At 57.8% G+C, this 11,981-nt stretch overlaps 2 protein-coding genes and 1 non-coding gene across 10 annotated transcripts; 1 reads left to right on the top strand and 2 right to left on the bottom strand.

The window, feature by feature from the left end:
* Nucleotides 1-60: 60 nt before the first annotated feature.
* LOC148397204 (uncharacterized protein C3orf20-like) lies at nucleotides 61-5,054 on the bottom strand. 5 transcript variants are annotated; one of them, XM_088378240.1, is made up of 17 exons: nucleotides 4,851-5,054; nucleotides 4,289-4,544; nucleotides 4,106-4,179; nucleotides 3,500-3,840; nucleotides 3,395-3,427; nucleotides 3,258-3,311; nucleotides 3,079-3,181; nucleotides 2,691-2,888; nucleotides 2,467-2,616; nucleotides 2,285-2,402; nucleotides 2,101-2,220; nucleotides 1,560-2,027; nucleotides 1,412-1,489; nucleotides 995-1,352; nucleotides 783-899; nucleotides 404-549; nucleotides 61-320 (listed from the first exon to the last, which is right to left on the bottom strand). In XM_088378240.1, exons 2-17 carry the CDS (start codon nucleotides 4,337-4,339, stop codon nucleotides 270-272), a joined length of 2,460 nt encoding a protein of 819 aa, XP_088234366.1. In that variant the 5' UTR covers nucleotides 4,340-4,544; nucleotides 4,851-5,054; the 3' UTR covers nucleotides 61-269. The 5 variants fall into 5 exon arrangements, 4 of the variants coding, with proteins under 4 accessions (XP_088234366.1, XP_088234369.1, XP_088234367.1 ...); XM_088378243.1 differs by lacking the exon at nucleotides 4,851-5,054 and having other exon boundaries at nucleotides 404-505; nucleotides 1,560-1,758; nucleotides 1,877-2,027; nucleotides 4,289-4,788; XM_088378241.1 differs by lacking the exon at nucleotides 4,851-5,054 and having other exon boundaries at nucleotides 1,560-1,758; nucleotides 1,877-2,027; nucleotides 4,289-4,785.
* A 108-nt stretch (nucleotides 5,055-5,162) lies between these two features.
* trnay-gua (transfer RNA tyrosine (anticodon GUA)) lies at nucleotides 5,163-5,250 on the top strand. Its single transcript is given in 2 exon segments — nucleotides 5,163-5,199; nucleotides 5,215-5,250. It is a non-coding gene; the product is annotated as a tRNA-Tyr (tRNA).
* Nucleotides 5,251-5,843: 593 nt separating this feature from the next.
* Nucleotides 5,844-11,974, bottom strand: hal (histidine ammonia-lyase). 4 transcript variants are annotated; one of them, XR_015858988.1, is made up of 21 exons: nucleotides 11,852-11,974; nucleotides 10,704-11,192; nucleotides 10,428-10,488; nucleotides 10,305-10,344; nucleotides 10,161-10,235; nucleotides 10,021-10,093; nucleotides 9,881-9,947; nucleotides 9,738-9,775; nucleotides 9,494-9,619; nucleotides 9,109-9,248; nucleotides 8,955-9,002; nucleotides 8,488-8,635; nucleotides 8,310-8,405; nucleotides 8,154-8,212; nucleotides 7,720-7,800; nucleotides 7,578-7,643; nucleotides 7,337-7,502; nucleotides 7,117-7,251; nucleotides 6,852-6,989; nucleotides 6,706-6,775; nucleotides 6,515-6,570 (listed from the first exon to the last, which is right to left on the bottom strand). XR_015858988.1 is itself a non-coding variant. In XM_088378252.1 (20 exons), the coding sequence occupies exons 1-20, from the start codon at nucleotides 10,948-10,950 to the stop codon at nucleotides 6,404-6,406; spliced, it is 2,064 nt and encodes a 687-aa protein (XP_088234378.1). In that variant the 5' UTR covers nucleotides 10,951-11,188; the 3' UTR covers nucleotides 5,844-6,403. The 4 variants fall into 4 exon arrangements, 3 of the variants coding, with proteins under 3 accessions (XP_088234378.1, XP_088234375.1, XP_088234377.1); XM_088378252.1 differs by lacking the exon at nucleotides 11,852-11,974 and having other exon boundaries at nucleotides 5,844-6,615; nucleotides 6,687-6,775; nucleotides 6,881-6,989; nucleotides 10,305-10,332; nucleotides 10,704-11,188; XM_088378249.1 differs by lacking the exon at nucleotides 11,852-11,974 and having other exon boundaries at nucleotides 5,844-6,570; nucleotides 6,881-6,989; nucleotides 10,704-11,174.
* Between the last annotated feature and the right edge of the window lie 7 nt (nucleotides 11,975-11,981).

The following is an 11,981-nucleotide window of genomic DNA, read 5'->3' as shown; positions in this document are numbered from 1 at the left end:
TCAATTGTGCCGTGCGGCCATTTCACATGGCCAATCAAAGAGGCAAGGCACAAAAGAACGTTGGAGGGAAAAGACATTTATTGCCATGCTGCTCTTCCCAACCAAAAGTTCAAAAGTCGTTCCCAAGCTCCATTTTTGCTCCTCATTGGGCAGGACGTCGCCTCCTCCGAGTCCGTCACGTGTCGGCCACGTAGTCTTTGTCCGGCGAGTGAGTCGCCGCCACCGCCGCTGCCATGTCGTTGGCGAGCGCCAGCGCCGATTCGTCCGCTTTATTGGCGTTGGAGGCTTCCGGGGCGCTCACGCTGACCTTTACGCTCTCGCTGCGAGCGGAAGGCAAGGATGAGGATGAGGATGAGGATAAGGATAAGGATGGCGTCGGGCGGCGGCGGCCGACTTTGCCCACCTGAATTTGTAATCGGGAGGGAGGCTGACACCCATCCTGTAGTCCTCCCTGGTTCTCAAAATTTGCTTCTGAAGGTCCAAGACGGAGAAGGTGGAGCGACCGCTGGAGACGTAGCCCAAAAACATCAGTCGCCCTCGGATGTACATCTAACACATTGACATTTTGTTACGTTTGACGTCATATTGTCCGTTTGGATTCAAAGTGAGAGAGAGGAGAAGAGAAGAGAAGAGAAGAGAAGAGAAGAGAAGAGAAGAGAAGAGAAGAGAAGAGAAGAGAAGAGAAGAGAAGAGAAGAGAAGAGAAGAGAAAAGAAGAGAAGACAGCGCTCGCTCCATCCAGTCAGATGGCTGGAGCGCAAAGCCAGAGGGAGCTCCACTGACCAGGATCATGCCGGCGGCGACGTTGTGGCGATGCTGCAGGAGAATGTTGTCCACCGGGCAGCCCAGGGCCCCCGTGGACACCTCGTACCTCAGCAGGCGAAAGGAGTCCATCTGGCACTGAACGGCCCAGCCCCGACCCCCAATTAGGAGCGGGAGGGAGGGAGGGAGGGAGGGAGCGCCTCCGAGGCACGTTCCGCTCCGCTCCGACTTACCTGAGCGCAGGGCATGGTTCGGCTGCGGTTGCACTTGCGGTAGAGCTGCTGGACGGCGTCCCGCTCCGGCGCCAACCCGGGTTTGACGGGCAGCGTGACCACCACCACCAGGATCTGCTGGCTGTGCCGCGGCTGGCCCGTGACAAAGGCGTCGTACTCCGCGTCCAGCAGCACGGGCATCAGCGCCGTGCTGCAGCAGCACCTCCTGGGGGCGGGGCCCGTAAGCTGCTTGAGCAGGGCCGCCCGCAGCAGCAGGGGGCACACGGTGAGCGGCACCGACGGCGCCAGCCGACAGCGCACGGGCAAGCGGGGCAGGGCCGCCAGACGCAGGTCGGGATGGTCGGGAAGGATCACCAACCTGCCGAGAGCCGCCACGTCAGACGGCCACCGTTGAAACCGCGGCGGAGGCCGACTTACTCCTGTTTGATGTTTCCCAGGATGCGAAGGGGTCCGATCTGGATCATACTGTGCTCCTTGGTGTTCTTGGCGGGTACCCTGCAAGAGCGACGAGTGAGGCACGTACGTCATTGGCACGCCGCTCCGAGGGAGCGTCGGGAAGACGTGCCTGGTCTTGGGCGGGGCTTCCCGCGGCGTTTTCTTGCCGGGCGACTCCAGTTTGGCCGCCGCCGCCGCTTTCTCTTTGGTCTTGGCCGGCTTGCCGTGGGCCCGCTCGGGTGACTTCTTGGCGGGCGGCGCCGACGCGTGCGCCCGCCTCTTGTGCTTGCCCCTGGGGGTCTTGGGCTTTTTCTCGCTGCGCTTCATACCTGCACGTGGGCGCGACGCGGCGGCGTGTGACGGCCGGAGATGTTCCGCGACGCATCGAGCGATGCGTGGAGCACGCGAGCGAGCGGCGGCGGCGGCGACGGCGGCGGTGACAGGTACCGGTGGCGCTGCGATACAAGTCCAGCCAGGCGTCCAGGATGTCTCGTACTTTTTTGCGCATTTTGGTCAGCTCGCCCGTGCCGTGACATCCTTTGGTCCATCGCGCCGACAGGGTCCCCGCCGACGCCTCCGGGAACGTCTGCTCGGCCTCCTGCGTACGGAGAAACGGCGCCGTTGAGTCGCTGCTGCCCGTTCCTCGGCCGCCGCCGCGCCGCGGCTCTCACCGCTTCCTTGGCCGAGTAGGGGAGGGCCGAGAGAGCGAGCTGGACTTTGTTGTCCTCGCACTTGAAGCACAGCACAGCCGACGTGCCGCTCAGCAGACGCAGCGAGATGCCCTTTGCCAGCTGCCACACACACAGATTGCAGCTTTTCACACGGTCCGTCAGCTGATGGAAGTCCTGGGCTGACCTTGACCACAATCTTGTCCTGTTCTCGCTCCGTCTTCCAGCACCACTCCTTCTTGAGGTTGCCTTCCCAGTCGCACATGAAGCCGCCGTGCCGGTCCCACAGGGCCGTCACCGCCGAACTGCGAGGACATCCCTTTGTTCAAGGCGGGGAAACAAAGACGCGGACGGAGGCGCGGCGACCACCTGACGGGGTGCGAGGCGGAACCGTGGCCGAACGCGGTGACGGTGGCCAAGACCGCCGACGCGTGGCTGTCGGCAAAGACGTTGGTGCAGAAGCCCCCCGCCGGGAGACCCGAGGGGCTGTGGCAGGCGGCCATGTTGCCCGACGGGTAGCTGAGGGGGCGGGGTTAAGGGCCGGCCAGCCCACGCTTTCCTGGCGGGAGGGGCCAAAGCGGCGCAAAGGATACTAGATGAAGGAGGTTCCGTCGGTGGACCTGCAGTGGAGCTTCTTGAGCGGCGGCGGCGACGGCGTCCGCCGAGGCGTGGGCTCGGCGGCTTCGCTGGCCGCGCTAAAGACGCTACGGCTCTTCGTTCCGGCCTTGGCGTCCACGTAGTGGCGGAGGATGGGAGAACTCGGCACCTGGTCCAACACTCGCCGCTTGATGCTGGAGGACGGACGCATTGGCGTTAGGGTGGGAACACAACGCGCGTGTGTGTGTGTGACGTTACAACTTGAAATATTCAACGCGCTGCGCTCCCTTTCGATTGGACCTAAGGTGATGATTTGAGCCGGAGCTTCCGACCTACTGACCGCTGCGACACGCAAAAAAGGTACGGAGCGGAGATGGGACTGACTGCGAACTGTTGCTGGCCTGGAGTCGCTCCACCACCCACTGGCACAAACCCCTGGGAGGAGGCATGTCTTCATCCAAGGCCTGGAGCGGCAAAGCCAACCAATCTGGACACAGCGCCACGGCGCTCACAGGACGACATAGGAACGAGCGGGACGACGACAGAGCCGCGACGGGACCCACCTGGATCTGGACCGCCGCTGGAGATCATCTCGTCCGTCGGCGTGGGACTGACGGCTGCCGCGGGCGGCCACGTGCGACGAGCCGTGAGTTTTCATTTACAAAAAGCAGGGCGCCCAAAGCTCGCGGCGTGTACTTACCGGACGCTTCATCGGTGGCGGTGGCATCGTCATCTGACGAGGAAAACACAAAATGCGGCAAATGGAGTGGAGCTGGAGAGCGGCGGCGGCGGCAGTGGACCTGACCTGTTGCGTCTTGGTTTGCTTTGGAGCTTTTCTTGGGGGACTTTTTCCTCCTGGCCCCCCTGCGCGGGGCCGCATCTTTGGCCGGCGGGGGCAGCTTGAGCGCCGCCTCGGCCGAGTAGTTGAGGAGGTGGCCCACCTGCAGGGAGGCGCCCCGGTGGCGGTGCAGCAGGCGGCCCAGTTCGTGCAGCAGGCGGGGGGCGGCCCGCTTCTGGCCGGCCAGCGGGTCCTCGCTCTCGTCGTCCGTCGACTCATCTTCGCACGTTTCCTCGTTGGCCGAGGTCTCGGCGAGACAGTCGCTCTTGACTTTTTTCAGGAGCTTCAACTGTTTGCCATTTTCAGCCCTGAAAATGACCGACGACAAAAAACATGTAACGGGCAAACGTTGGACGCGTCCCAAGCGCAGCCCACTTCAGCTGCCAGGCCGACCGACCGACCACCTGCAAGCGGCCACAGGCAGCCCAACTTGACAATGAACCGTTTTGGAGAAGGAGGAGGAGGAGGAGGGGGGCAAAGTTCTCATTTTTGCGCGTGTGTTTTGGCAGGAAAATGGCTACGGTGGCCCAGCGTGCAGGTGTCGTCCGAGAGGCTGCAGTGCACGAAACGTACCCTTTTTCCTTCTTGTCCTCTTTGGGTTTCCCCGCAGTGGCAACTTTGCCCTTCTTACTTCGCGGTGGTGCAGGCTACAAGGTTGGCAAGCAGAGGACAATTTACAAGTCAAGCAAGCAAGCAAGCAAGCAAGCAAGCAAGCCAGCCAGCCAGCCAGCCGGTTGACAGAAAACAAGCGCCCACCTGGTCGAAGAAATAAATGGGGTAAGGAGGGAAGAGCGTCAAGGAAGTCATGTGGAGGAGGCGACAAGCGAGCTGAGCTTTGGACGATTACGGCGACTTCTCTCACGAGTGCTGCCGGCCCGCGTCACTCGCGTCACCAAGCGATACAAAGCGGACATCGTCACAACACTTCCACGCCCGGCCGGCCCGGAGCGACTCCGCTGTGGTCAGGTCACCACAGATGGAGCGCGTTGAGGCGCCGGTGGAAGCTCGCGAACTTCCGAGGACAGACAGATAGACAGACGTACGTACGTCACCTAGCTGCGACGCCGAAGCAGTGCCGTGGCAAGTCTACAGAGGGCGCTGCAGGACAAGAAAACGTGTTGCTGTGCCGATGCGGGTGCATGCCTAAATAAACCAACTCAAACTCGCATAGTAAATCTTCCAAAAACTCAACTGAATTGAAGCCAAAACAAATCATTCCAACCGAGAAACACGAACAAAGCCACTATGAAAAGAATAATGGCAAACTATTATAAAACCCTTCAATAGTGACCATTTTCGCAGGGAAGGCTTTCAACACCTCCACTTTTTGTCACATGGGAGGCGGGTGTGGATTTTTCAAGCTGCCGTGCCGTGCTGTGCCGTGCCGTGCCGCTCCGTGCCGTTTTGAGGCGTCCCCTTCAAGCCAGCGCAGACTCGCCAGCAGCATCAAGTCTTCGCGGCGTCCCAAGGGAAGGGAAACAAGTGACAACTTGACAAGCTTCCGCTTCTTTCCGACTGGACGACGCTTCACGGCTTGTTTGCGCAAAACGTAACGCATATATTTATGACTGCGGTCGTCACCCGGATTTACTGGTAGTTATAAAGGCTGTGTCGCGCGTCGGTATATGTCCCTTCGATAGCTCAGTTGGTAGAGCGGAGGACTGTAGAGGCTGATTGCTGAAATCCTTAGGTCGCTGGTTCAAATCCGGCTCGAAGGAGATTTTTTTTTTTTGTTGTTTTTTTGCCCCCACGACTCGGTCCGTTAGTTGTGTCAGGCGTCGCCATGTTTACAAATCGCAGCGGCATGTTTTAATTTAAAGCAAAGCAGATTTGGCAAACGTAGTCGGATACTTATTTGTACAGAAAACCTGTTTTGTAACAGTACGAGCACTGAGTAAAAGTTAAAAAAAAGCACAAGGGCGAGTTGCACTCCAGGACAATTGTTTTTTTTTTTTACCGTAAATCACATATAGTGCCTGTAACCTTTATTCCTTACAAAAAAAATCATCAGCACAAAAAAATTCGTACTAACTTGCATAGATGTCATGCTGCCCCAAAACAAACACAAAAACTGGACGTTTTGCTGCAATCTACATTTTGAAAAGTGACATGTAGAGCACATAGCCAGTGTAGCCAAGACAAAAGGTGTGAAATGAAGAACAGATACTGAATGGCATTTTTTGGTCCAAAATCTGCAATGTAACGTCATTTGTAAATTGTTTGCTGGTCCTGACCAAAAATGACACTTTCAAGTGCGAAAAATCAGACTGCAAATTCAGTAATAAACTGCTAAAACAAGACATTGACACAATTATTTTCAAAGTTGTATTTGCTGGCTACATACAGTCATGATCCCCGGTGTGTCATTTCATACAACCGCATTTGAAATATCAGAGAGGAAGGACAGCGAAGTACAATGGCTGAGGTAGATGTGAGGCCATACTAACTGAACGGGAATAGCCACGTCGTCACCCAAGATTAGGAGCAAACGCCGCCGCAGTCGGGGAGACTTGAACACGCCAGACAGCGAGCCAGGCGAGACGCTAACCAAAATGCCGCTCACGTGACGACAACGCTGACCGAATTTGGAATTGTTGACCAGTGAAAACGAGAGCAAATGCGCTCGACTAGAAACTCGAAAGCGCCTCTTCATTTCCGTCCAGCAAAACCGGACGACCAACGTCACCACGTGCGTGCTCCGAGTCCCGACGCCATTTGAATCTTCCTCCATTGCCATCACGCTATAACGTGGATGGGAAGAAAACAAACGCCCATCAGACGGACGGCGGGGGTGAGTAAAAGTAAGCGGACAGACAGCTTGTGACAAAGGCCAGAAGAAAAGCGGGACGCCCAAAACAAGACCACCCTGCGTTAAGGCTCAATTATGAGCCAGTGGTTGGCGCCCTTCATTCGTGGCGACAGCGCTTCCTGGGCGACGGAGGCGACTCCAGCGAGAAGGCGGTCGGAGAGACGGGACGGGATTCCGGGATGTACTCCGTCTGATATTTGTCGATGTAAGGCTTGGCCACGTTCCACACCTGCCAGGATTTGACAAAAGAGGTCAACGGGCGGACGGACGGACGGGTGGGCGGGCGGATGGACGGACAGCCGTCCAGACAGACACAGAGACAGACAGACGCCGGCCGCGTTTGGGCCGGCAACGGCGCACTCGCCTTCTGGTCCAGCAGGAGACGATGCACGGCCTCGATGTCCGGGGACATGAATCGGTCCTTAATCCAGGGCCTGCGAGGCACGCAAAAGTGGAGCAGTGGCTAAATATTAACGGGCCTCCGGCTCCCTTCCAGCGTGGCCGTCGTACCTTGGCCCTCCCTGGTGTGTTTGACTTACTTGACCACGCTGCGCACCAGGTCGTAGACCTTTTCCAGCGGCGTGGTGGTGCGCAGCGGGCGGAGGAACTCGATGCCCTGGCAGGCCGCCAACAGCTCAATGGCCAGAACTGAGCCAGCCCAGAGCACAGCAGATGCCGCCGCCGCCGCCGTTTTGGGAGCGAGCACAGTGACAGAACGTGTCGAGTGTCACACTTTAGAGCCATCCAGCTCCACCTCCGCTAGATGTTTCCCTACCTTGCTCCACGTGCTCTACCACCCTAAGGGCCTTGCGGGCCGCCCAGCCCCCCATGGAGACGTGGTCCTCGGTGGCGGCGCTAGTTGACAAGGAGTCCACAGAGGAAGGATGGCACAAAGCTTTGTTCTCTGAAACTGGACACGGAAAATTAGGGAGGAGGTCGAGGTCAACGGGCGGGGGTGAAGCCACGTGGGGAGCCCCAGCCACCCACCCACCCACCCAAAGCGGCAGCCGTGCAATGCGCGATCATGAAGCCCGAGTTGAGCCCCCCCTCGTTGACCAGGAAGGCCGGCAGCTCGCTCAGCGACGGGTTGCACAACCTCTCGATCCGCCTCTCGCTGATGGAGGCCAGCTCGTGGATCCCGATGGCCAGAAAGTCCAGAGCCTGATAGCGAGGCCAAGGTTGAAGGGACCGAGCGGAAAAACATTGGCTGTTTGAAGTCGTTAGCTCGCAACCTACCTTGGCCGGGTACTCGCCGTGGAAGTTGCCGCCCGAGATGGTCTCCCCTCTTTCGGCAAACACCATCTCGTACCGCCAATAGGAAAAAGTCACGGCGGAGCAGACCTCCCTCCGCGAGGCTCATTTCTCTAGGCAAGGATACGGGATTGTCCGTGGCGCTGTTGATTTCGGTGTTGATGATGTTCAAGACAAACTGGATGGTGTCGTTGGCAATGCCGTGGACCTTGGAGCGGATGGGGAACAAAAAGCAGGGCGATGGAAGGAAGAACGCAGGCAAACGGCGCCGGTTGTCAACCGGCGGCCCCCTAGCGGTCCGTGGCGGTATCGCAGGCGGTCCGCCAAATTGGAAAATCATTTCAAAACGAAATAGATTTATTATTTAGACTTGATTCATTTTACGGCTAATTTGTGAAATGATGTCAAATGTAGCTGAGATTCCCAAAAGAGACATGCAGATGCAAATAAATAGCTCGTCTATCCTCCTTCGGTGCAAAATCAAATCAAAGCAGTGGTCGCTTCGTCCCTTGGACAAAAGCCCTGCTGGAAAAGAGGAGCCCCGTTGGGCCGATGCTTTACCTGAGGACAGCAACGCATGGTGTAAGCGTCCTGGACTCGGTCGCAGAAGCGGTGGCTCTCTGGACGGGCACAAAAGGCATTTTCAAAGCAGGCAGGGCGCATGGATCTGCTGCTGCTGCTGCTGCTGCTGCTGCTTCTTCAGCTTCCGCCACCCACCGGCAATCTCGGACGGATGATGATCAGAGTCCAGCAGCGAGCGGAAGCGCAGGGCCACCTCCGTTTGTCCCGGGTGGGGCCTCAGCGAGTGAATGTCTGCGCAAACAACCCACCTTGACACTCGGACGGGCAGGCGGGCAACCTGCTGAGGCAGGCAGGCGGGCGGGCGCTGTCTCACCGCTGTCAAAAGCCTTGGTGGTTCCCTTCAGCACCTCCAAGGTGAGCGCGGCGATGATGTCGGCCTGGCGGGCCACGGCCTGGGCCCGCTCCACGGCCTCCGCCCCGAGCGAGGTGATCATCTGGGTGCCGTTGATCAGAGCCAGGCCCTGCCGGGAGGTTGAGGAACACGCGCGCTGCGTCGGAAGGATGCCACGGGAAGCGAGCGGCCCGCCCGCCCGCGCCCGCGTTTGACAATCTTTGGGACTGAACTTTCAAGGTCCGTAGCAGACTCTGTACTGTGACCAGGCCCCCACAAAAGCCATCAAACGGAAGAGTAGATTATCTCCTCTTATCCGCCCCCCCCCCCCCAATTCGGAGTCAACTTCTCAGTCGGGACGGATGACGCAATGCGGTCCCGGTGGACTCAGCCGAGGTCCTTGTCTTTGCATGTAAATATCAACGTGAGCGCTTGTTTTGCAACACTACCTCTTTGGGCTTGAGCGATATTGGCTTTAGTCCGTGGGCCTCCAGGACCTGCTCGTAGATAAAAGGAGAGACACGTGAAGGGTCGAGGGTCGTCAAAGGCAAACATGCTTTGCTGCCGGACCTCCGGCCAGAGGAGACGGCGGGGCCGGCTTACGTATTTGGCGTCGGCCCAACCGCTCTTGGGGGACCACATTTTGCCCTCGCCCATCAGCCCCAGGGCCAAGTGAGCGAGCGGCGCCAGGTCTCCGCTGGCGCCCACCGTGCCCTTCTCGGGGACGAAGGAGAGGCAGGAAGCTGCAACGGGAGCCCCGCCCGCCCGCGTCAGCCGACAGCCAATCGCTCGCCCGCGTCGGCCGACAGGCAATCGCCCGCCCGCGTCGGCCGACAGGCAATCGCCCGCCCGCGTCGGCCGGCAGGCAATCGCCCGCCCGCGTCGGCCGACAGGCAATCGCCCGCCCGCGTCGGCCGACAGCCAATCGCCCGCCCGCGTCAGCCGACAGCCAATCGCCCGCCCGCCCGCGTCAAATCAAATGGCTGACCGTTGAAGGCCTGGATCATGGCGTGAAGCGTCTCCAGAGAGATGCCGCTGTGGCCTTTGGCCAGAACGTTGATCCTCAGAGCCAGCAGCATGCGGGTCCTCTCCGGGCTCAGCGGGTTGCCCACCCCTGCGCGACAGCGGCACGTTGCGTTCAACAATTTGGCAGCTCGTCAAAAGGCAAAGACACGAGGTGGTTTTGTTTTTTGTCTTTTTTCCCCGCATGCAATCGTGTCTGTGTGGCGTACCTGCCGAGTGCGAGCGCACCAAGTTCTCCTGCAGCTCCCTGCACAAAACAGGGAATCAAGCTAAAAAACGAAACTTCAGCTTGAGCTCGGTCCGCTTTTTGCTCTGGACATTTGAAGGGAAAACTTTTTCTAGTGGTTTTTACTTGAGTTTGCTGACAGGAATGACGGTTCGAGCAAACTTGCCAAAACCGGTGGTGATCCCGTAAACGACTGCGGATGAGAAAGGACAAACGCAAGTGAGCTGGATGTTTTCGTTTGCGTTGACGTGAGTGACCTGCTGTACCTTTGTTTTCCTTGACGATGGTGTCCAAAAGCTCTCGGGATTGCACAACTTTCCTCTCGGCCTCCGGGGCCAGCTGACAAACAAAAGGCGAGAGTCAAAGATCAGCGCTGCGGAGAGAGCCTGTTTGGATGGTTACTCACCGTTATCTTGTAGAGGCCTCTGCCCAAGTTGACCAAGTCGGTCGAGGTCAGGCTGTTGCCATCCAGGCAAATAGACTGCAGAGCAAACAAAAGTCAACCAAAAATGGGGGAGGGGGTCGGCGGGCGGGCGGGCGGGCGACTTACATCTTCAGGTTCTCGGTAAGCCGCTGTGCTATTTGGTTGGCGTCATTCATGTAAGGATAACACATGACACTGTTGAAACGTTATTCGACGTGTAACAACAACGGCGGCGGCGGCAATGGATACAGATGGGAAACTCCGGGCGCGCACGGGATGAAGTCGGGACACATGGTGTCGCCTTCGATGGCTGCAAGCACAACAACAGCACAGCGTTTTTCCTCGCTTTGGCAAAATCGGCAAACCGTGAAAAAAGTCGCCACACGCACACACGCCGCACACACACCGACACACGTTTTCAGAACTTTGGCCCACCCAGCACGTTCAAAGTCATCGGGGTTCGGCGCGGGCGACACCGCACCGTGCCTGCCTGCCTGCGTGGGTGCGTGCGTGCGTTTTCCTCACCCAGCTCGACGAAGTCATTATCCTCCAGGACGTCGTCGATGGTGTCGTCGGCGTCGAGCAGGCCGAGCCCCTGGCACCTGCGCACCACCAAGCGGGCGTCCTTGAGCGCCGGGATGCCGCCGTTGTCCGGCTTGTTCTTGGTGTAGCGCTTGAGAGCTTCGTGGCCGAGCCAGCGGATGGTGGACGAGCTGTCCCGGCACGGCACCGTCAGCCACTCATCTCGGACGTGGACGGTGAAGCGAGGCATGGCTGGCGCACTGAGTGCCGAGGGGGTCGCAGACCTCCACAAGGTACCTACCGGCGGCGCAGCGGACGGGACCAATCAGACGCCTCAGCGGCTGGGCGCGGCCACGCCATTGACACGCCCCTTTCCTCCGTTGTTGGGACAAAACAGCAGAAATCCAAACTTTTGGAAAATCGCGCAGGTGTTGTCATTCTATAGCGGGGGTCCATCAGAACGGTGGCCAAGCAAAGTGACTAGCCTGCGGGCTGAGAATGGACGTGAAGTAGCTCAAAAAGGTCAACGTTTCAAAACCTATATCAAATGAACTGCTTAGGTCTTAAACCTTTGAAGAAATATCCCAAAGCTTGGTTAAAACGTTCAAAATAAGTCATCTAATTATCATAATCATTAAAAAAAGTAATTATTAATGACCTAACTACTCTTCCTCGTGACTATTACCGATCAAAATACAAAGTACATTATACGTACTGCATAGTCTGTAAAGCGTTAATGACACTTGGGTGCCCTCAAGTGGTCGTGAGAGCCTAAGCAGGTGCTTTGGGCCGCCGTCTCCTTTATCTATCTATCCATCTATCCATCTATCCATCTATCCATCTATCCATCCATCCATCATCCATCATCCATCATCCATCATCCATCATCCATCATCCATCATCCATCCATCCATCCATCCATCCATCCATCCATCCATCCATCCATCCATCCTCAAAACGTTTCGCCGACTTGCAGAAATTCGGATGATCGAAACACTCCCGGAGGCACCGTGACAGACATCACTGATAAGTGCAAGAAGACATTCTCTTCATTCTCTTCATTTTTGGCGAATCGGCTTTAAAAATCGATTGATCAACAACACGCCCAAATAACGTAACTCGTGTGCAAGCGTTCGTCTGGGCCCACTGACCTGCTTGGACGACTGTAAAGCAACTAGAGCGGGAAGGGAGCTCATATTGACAAGGCTTCCCTGAAGGCACCGCGACGGCGGGCAGAGCAGAGCAGAGCAGAGCGATGATGTCAGTTCAGGGGCCGTCGGA

This window comes from Syngnathus floridae, chromosome 6 (genome assembly GCF_059516105.1).
Source record: "Syngnathus floridae isolate MCC-2025c chromosome 6, RoL_Sflo_1.0, whole genome shotgun sequence".
Taxonomy (NCBI): Eukaryota; Metazoa; Chordata; class Actinopteri; order Syngnathiformes; family Syngnathidae; genus Syngnathus; species Syngnathus floridae.
This window is presented reverse-complemented; position numbering and strand designations above follow the sequence as displayed.